Source organism: Hordeum vulgare, chromosome 5H, assembly GCF_904849725.1.
Source record: "Hordeum vulgare subsp. vulgare chromosome 5H, MorexV3_pseudomolecules_assembly, whole genome shotgun sequence".
Classification (NCBI taxonomy): domain Eukaryota; kingdom Viridiplantae; phylum Streptophyta; class Magnoliopsida; order Poales; family Poaceae; genus Hordeum; species Hordeum vulgare.
In genome coordinates, this window is record NC_058522.1 from 11506677 (window position 1) to 11514177 (window position 7501).

The 7501-nt window shown below is 44.0% G+C and overlaps 1 protein-coding gene across 1 annotated transcript; it reads right to left on the reverse strand.

The window, feature by feature from the left end:
* Window positions 1–2115: 2115 nt before the first annotated feature.
* On the reverse strand, window positions 2116–5906 carry LOC123452966 (trifunctional UDP-glucose 4,6-dehydratase/UDP-4-keto-6-deoxy-D-glucose 3,5-epimerase/UDP-4-keto-L-rhamnose-reductase RHM1-like). The gene is made up of 3 exons (XM_045129716.1): window positions 5846–5906; window positions 2936–4509; window positions 2116–2804 (listed from the first exon to the last, which is right to left on the reverse strand). Exons 2-3 carry the CDS (start codon window positions 4484–4486, stop codon window positions 2352–2354), a joined length of 2004 nt encoding a protein of 667 aa, XP_044985651.1. The 5' UTR covers window positions 4487–4509; window positions 5846–5906; the 3' UTR covers window positions 2116–2351.
* Window positions 5907–7501: the final 1595 nt, after the last annotated feature.

Here is a 7501-nt window from a genome sequence, read left to right on the forward strand (position 1 = left end):
GTATGTGTAATAAATGGTTATGTACCGCTGTTTCTAAATATTCAGCGCTGTAATTAATCACTATCGGCTAGTTGCTCTATTGGTTTGGCTACATGCACTGTGTCTGAACAGCGTGTGTTAGATACCTCACAGGAGAACCGGTTTTTGAGAGTTTTGTCGTTCTATTAATGTGCTTCGTTTTACTGGGCCGGCCCACCTAGGTCCGCTGCAGGCACCGTTTGCCTAAACCAGCGCATAAGGCGCTGTATAGGAGCTCCCCTTTCGAAAGCCTTCCAACGATCACCCACGTGTCGTCACTTGACGTGTTCCCGGTCGTCACTATGTGTCATGCTCTGGACGTTTCTTTCAGATTTTATTTTTATTTATTTTTCTACATGCGTTTTCGGTTTTTAGGTCCTTTTTTTCCAGGTTTTTTCGGTGTTCCGGTTTTCCACCGGTTATTCTTAGCTTTTCAACGAAAAAAATTCAAAAAAGTGCGAAAAAACGCATTTTCTTTTTTCTTTCTCGAGATGCATGGTTTTGCTTCCGCGAGAGGCATGTATTTGCTTCTGTGAGAGGCACCATTTTGCTTTTGCGAGAGGCATGTATTTGGTCCTTAGTGCCTCTCGAAAACGAAAAAACATGTGTTTTATGTTTGTTTGTTTTTTGCGAGAAGCATGATTTTCCTTTTATGAGAGGCACGGATTTGCTTTCATGAGAGGCCGTGCCTCTCGGAAATAGAAAAAATAACGCATTTTTTCATGAGAGACACAGTTTTGCTTCTGCGAGAGGCACAAGTTTTCTTCTGCGTGAGGCACGATTTTCTTTCATGAGAGGCACGATTTTCTCCTTCTGATTTTTTTCTTCCTTTTTTGTGAAAAGAAAATCATCAAAACCTACCAACATCAGATCTAGTTTTAAAAATCTCGACGCGAGAAATCCAATCGTGAAAATGATTCGAGATTTAGACATATGATTTAGGAGATAAAACATTTTAAAAATACGGATGTATAAAAAAAGAAAAACTCCCATGTTGTCGCAACCGGGAAAGGTAAAAATGATCTTTAAAAGAAGTACTCCTCAATTAGTGATTTCGGAAGATGATCAATGCGTAAAACAAAGTTTCTATGATCTCAGATTTTGTAATCGGCACAGTACCCGAGTAGCTCATTTTCCAGCAGCATATGGTTGTACTCTGAATATTGGGGATGAGCTATATGCAGACAATGTAATCTCGAATGTCGGGGATCCGTCCATTAAAGAGCTGTTCGGCAACCCTCCAGCTCCATGAAATCTGAGAATCAACAGCAACCCTCCAGCTCCATGAAATCTGAGAATCTGCGGAGTACCTCTTGTCCAGCTCTGCAATTTTTACCTGTTGCTCCTCCAACTCCGGGAGTGGAGATGCGGAGTGGAGGACGTCCAAACAGGCCTTAAGTAATCCAACAATTGCATTTTTTTTAGAATTAAGAAAAAAGCCCACACAGTTCTTTACAGGTGTATTTGGCTGCCATATGGCATTCCAAGCGGTGCCTTACATTATGGACTTTTATCTTGATATATATTTTCTCTGTATTTAAATAATTATAGCTGGAGAAAAATAATCTAGTCGAGTATACATCAACAGTGCAGATGTTTCCAAAAAAAACAGTGCAGATCAAAATAACAAATGAGTGCTGTCGTATGTCTGAGATGTCTACATGAATTTAGAACATAAGAATTTCCAAAATTATGCCCTAGGAAGATTTCAGTGAATGTGACACGGAAACAGGTATCTTTTGAAAGGAATCAATAGGAGGATAGTATCATACAGCGCACAGTACATTTGAAGAAAAAAAAAGTTCTATGTACAGAAGGAAAGAAGAAAACTATTCCCTCTGTAAATAAATTATAAGAGTGTTTAGATCACTATTTTAGTGATCTAAACGCCCTTATATTTCTTTACGGAGGGAGGAATAGATTCTGAGTGCTTCCTCTTTGCTCTGGTTAACCAATGCAACTTCTTTCCCAAGCTTGGGTCAAACCAAACACACCAGCATCAGTACGATGAGCACAGAGAAAAAAATGCAAGTTAAAATGCTTGTTCAAATGCTTTTTGTCAGAGCACAGGCCGCCTGATCATTCACACACAAAAGGTAAGAGGATTTAAAGGTGCTCGGCATTAGTTCGTTTCTTGACAGAATCATGGTACAAGATATCTTTGCTGCGACCAGCAGACTGCCAAATATATAGTTCAAATGATGCTGTGAATCTGTAACAGAGATATGCTGCCAAGTATCGTAAAAACATTCTAATGAATCGCCGCGACGAATGATTCCTAAAATCTTTTGGTGCTTGGTATATGTTTCCTATATTATTACCTGTTCTGGCTTTCAAGTTGCTGGGACCTTCCTGTTGGGCTCAAAGACATACTTGATCAATGAGTCTTTGATCGATAGCAGCTCGGGGAACTCTCTCTTCAGCTTTGCCGCGTCCATCTCGTTGTTGCTCCGAGGTGCAACTATGACCTTGGCCTGTTCTTCCAGCGTGAAGTTTGTCCACTTGTAGCTGGGATCCATGTACTTCTTGTACATCTCCAGAATTTCATTGTGGCTGACCACACCAGGATTGGTGAAGTTCCAGATGCCCCGCAAGTTCCTTTTTGCCATCTCAACTGAAATCGGCAAAAGCTCATCCAACACAGTCATGCTGTTTGGGATGTTTACCACCTTGTCGTAACGGCTAATCTTTGTGATGAAGTTTCGGGGATTGTTGAGGTCAGACGATATCGGCATCCGGACTCGCAGAGTGCAGACATTCTCGTACTCCTTCAACAGTTCCTCAACCTGCATTGTCCAGGGAACAAATAATCAGAAGTTTGTTCCACTGTTTGCATCTTAACTTTTTTAAAGCATAATATCACCACACAGATAAAATACTAACAAAGTAGTCATTACAGAAGGGAAGAAGCAGTTACCATTGCCTTGGTCTTTGAGTAGAATGAACCAGTGAAGTTTGGTTTATTCTCTTCTTTGAAGCCGATGCCCGATCCTTCAGGATGATTTGCATCATATTCGAATATGCACCCAGTGGCATAGTTTATCACCAATAACCCATGCTCCCGACAAACATCAGCTAGAGTCAAGGTGCCCACAACATTGGTACGTATGGTGTCTGGCTTGTGAGACTCACACCAATCAACATTGGGTCTGCCAGTAACACCAGCAGCATTGAAGACATGTGTTGGCTTAACAGTTTGGATATCAAGGACAATGGAAAAGCGCTCTTCCAAGCGACCTTTTCCATATTCATATGGAATTCCTTGTTTCTCGCATATTTTGCCAAGAAGTCCACCAATCCATCCTGTCCGGCCATATATCAAGAACTTGAGCGAACGAGTTTGGGAAGAACCTTCTGATGTTGGAGCCACCATCTTCGTTTGATTGTTAGTAAACAGATTTAGCATTCCTTTAATTTCCTCAGAGCCCTCACACCCAGGCATCATCAGTGTCCTCGGATGAGGCAACAGTGCACCAGAAACATCACCCCAATAGTCAGAATTGGCTACATACCATTCCATGGTCTTCCTCAGGCCCTCCTCCCATCTAGTGCGCTCAGACCACCCAAGACTCTTGAGCTTCTCATCATCCAAGAAATACCTCTGATCATTGAAAGGTCTATTATCGACAAACTGGATTACTTTATCAGCTTCAAGATTGAAAAGCCTGCAGACATCCTTTGCAACATCAGTGACTGTCCTCTCTCTCTTTGTTCCAATGTTGTAAACATGTCCAACTTCTCCACGATGAAGAATGACTTCAAAAGCCTCAGCAACATCCTCACAATAGAGGTAGCTTCGGACATTGGATCCATCACCATGAATTGGGAGGGGCTTTCCTCTCATAGCCAAAAGAATGAACTTCGGAATAAGCTTTTCAGGAAACTGGTTAGGACCATACACATTATTTCCCCGGGTAGTGATGACCGGCAGACCATAGGATCTCCCATAAGCCATGACAAGCATCTCTGCTCCAGCTTTGGTGGCTGAATAAGGATTTGTGGGGAGCAGCTGTGAGGCCTCATGGTTGCCAACCACTGCATCCTCATCAGTCTCGCCATAGACCTCATCAGTGCTAACGTGGATGAACCTCCTGATCTGCCCAGTGACCTTGCAAGCTTCAAGAAGAACATGAGTACCGTAAATGTTGTTCTTGGTGAATTCAAAGGAGTTACCAAAAGAATTGTCAACATGTGTCTGGGCTGCAAAGTGCATTATTGTATCGATGTTCTCTGTGACCAGGAGGAAGTTGACAAGATCAGCACTTGCAATATCGCCCTTGACAAACTTGAAGTTCGGTGACGAGCTGGCAGGGAGAAGGTTCTTCAGATTGGAGCAGTAATCAAGCTTGTCAAGGACGACAATCTTGTAATCAGGGTAGTTCCGTACAATGCGGTTTGTGACATGGGAAGCGATGAAACCAGCAGCTCCTGTAATGAGGATGCTCTTAGGTGTGTAGGGTGTCGCCATATCGGACTGTAATTTCTGGAATCCTGTTGTACAAGTAGAGTATTTAAAAGGATTAGACAAGATACAGTTTGATATAGCCTATATAGAATGAAACAAATGATAATTAATAAGTAGAATATTACTATATATTATCTTTTGAACTGTCAGAACATAATAGATAATACAATGAGAAACTGAACCCAGCTCTCCTGTAGAAAGAATTCGGAGAGACCAGGAAGGCCAGTCTCGTCCTCTAAGGTCAATACATAAATGGGCAATTGCATCTATTTCTCACAGACCAGAGTGCATGATCCAACAACTACAAGCTCAAAACTAAAACTCTGGGAATTTTAACAAAAAAATGTGGAGAAATGCAGTCATGCAAAACAGGCACACTCCGCCCTTTTGTATGCAGCAGCAAGATAATTGGTTACAAATATCAAAGCTGAAAGTAGAATTTACGAGTGCATGATAATGTATCGAGTGTTATTTCCCATCCAGATAAAACAAAAATGTGAATCAAATTTGATTAAGATCATGCCATCCCTATTTAGAAACAACAAAACATTGTAGTTGGAACCGCAACATGGAACTCTTGCATTTTCAAGAGAACCACACAGGGGATTGATGATGCATCGATGTGAATTCAGATATTCATGCTATCCTATCAAACCACAATATGAAAGAAATACTCACTGTAAAGACATTTTCACTGACAGATCATGGAAAACAATACTGTAGTAGATAATAGACAGGAACGTGCGCCAAATCCTAGATAAGTAGACATCCAATGTTACTTTCTAGACCAAGATCTGAACCTGTTCTGCAAGTACATACTCTACTAGTTATTTGTCGTTTCCACATCTGGCAGTCCACGTGCCAACAATTATCACTAAAGCATACTCGAGCAGCTAGAACTTGGTCAAACATAGCGGACCACTATCACTGGATCTTACGAAGGGGCCGAATTTTGAGATCTTGGACTGATCTACAGACGAGGGAGCGGAAAAAAAAACTACACTACAGCTGAACATGGCCATCGATCTGGGCTAAGACGCGACTTGGGATCTCATCTTCCTTTCTTTTCTGATGGATCTGAGCACGGTCTCCGGCATTCTTGGAACCGTCGCGGCAAAATCGACAGACGGGGAGATGGCATCCGGAGCACGCAAGGAACCCGATCCGGGCTTGGCAAAGAAGCAAACACCTGCCGCGCGTTGCAACGCAATGCGAGACGGCCGCGAGGCTCACCTCAGCCGTCGGCTGCGGAGGCGGGCGTCGGCCCATCGGAGGCTGTGGCCCGCGCGCGCGCGAGAGAGAGAGAGAGAGACTATCGCTTGCGACGGAGATGTTTAGGGGAGGAGAAGACGCGAGACGTACCGTAGGCAGCACGCGGCGGAGGGGAGGGGGAGGGGGAGGGGCGGTGGCGTCGGTCGACGGGGGAGAGCGGGGAGGGGGTTTGCCGTCAATAAATGGAGAAATGGCGGCGGTGGTGGTGGTGGTGGCGGTGGCGGTGTCGGTGTGCGTGCGTGAGAGCGAGATAATGGGGGTCGGCGGAAAGCACGACGGGGAAGGTGGTGGGGAAGGCGCTCACGCGGTGTCGCTGCGCCCCTGCCCAGCCCAGATCTCACGCAACCTCCACCTTCATCACAGGCGTTTTATTTCCCAATCACTTCCCTTTCTCTCTCCGACCCTCCGGGCCCACCTCATCTCCGTTCCGACCGAAGAAGACGGCGCCGCCAATCCAGAGTGTCATCGTCGTCGTCGTAGTTAGAAGGGGTTATAGTAGATATAGGTTTAGGTTTTGATACAGTTTCACGACATCAGATGACATGCCATACCGAAACGTGAGTAAGTGGCGTTGTAGTCTTCTTATGATTGTCGTCGAATAGGAAGCGATGATTGTGGATCAAATGATAGAGTCATACTGGGGAACGGGCTCTATTGTCACCAACTGGTGCTCTTTGGGGGCATGTGAGCTTACTCGAGACTTATTCGTCTTGTTCTTCTGTTGCATTGACCTTGCTTGTGGAAGGTGAAGATCACCTGCGCAAATGCTATCGTGGTGCCTTGTTCGACCTTCACATGGAGGCCCTTGTTGCCTTTCCCATCACTAGGGACAGTTTTCATATATCTGATAAAATCATTGTTGAAAGTGTATGTAGTCCACATCTATGGTTTTGATAATTAATGGCAATCACTATCCGACAGAGATTTTGTCGGATATAGAGAGAAGAGGAGGATGAGAGGGAGCAATTACCTTGAGAGGAGATCTCTGATGAAAAGAGGGAGAGCCCATGAGTGAGCGGAGGATTGGTGTGGTCTTATATAGGCAGGTCGAGACAGTGGCTAAGAACGGCGACAGTTGCATCAGATCAATGCAGACGGAGGCAATGGGACCTTGGGGATTGGTGACTACGGGTTTCTGGGGGTTTCGACAATGCTCTACCATCGAATCGGGAAGGGGAATCTTAAGCAACAGGGTGAACTTCAGTGCGCTCGGGACGACCACCATGACAACATTTGGCGGTAGAGAAAGGAGGGGGTGATGTCCTACAAGTTCACATGATTGAGTTGTAGCATTTTCAAAGTATTAGCATCGATTCCATAGAGAGCTAGGAAATGGACTTTGCCTTCATTTATTGAAATGTGTCTTGCCAGTTAATTGTGATTCACTGCAAAAGTGATTCGGAAGTGGGGATATTGCAAGAGAGTTGTGACGAGAAACAAAGTGCGCAAAAATAATAGTAAAGAACAAGAGTGTTATAAAATCTGAAGTAGAGCTAAGACATTTCCACGGAGTCCGGATTTACAACTAGTATGTATGTTACCTAATTGCAATGCACAATTCTAGGTTTAGATAACCGATCCACTTTATATGTTTTTATGTGTGGGTGGAGTCAAGTACATCAGTGTGCATACTATTGTGGCTCTACATCATAGACGCCACTACTATCCCTCTCCTACTGAATAGAAGCAAAAATGATTAAGGTTTCCCCGTGGTCGTGGATCAATACGGATTCCATTATTCCCCTA

Bases quoted from the DNA above. Each gene is read 5' to 3' on its own strand.
- LOC123452966 (XM_045129716.1), bottom strand. From the start codon at position 4,486: ATGGCGACACCCTACACACCTAAGAGCATCCTCATTACAGGAGCTGCT. The intron at 2,805-2,935 runs GTAACTGCTTCT...TGGACAATGCAG, and splicing joins ACTCAAAGACCAAGGCAATG to GTTGAGGAACTGTTGAAGGA.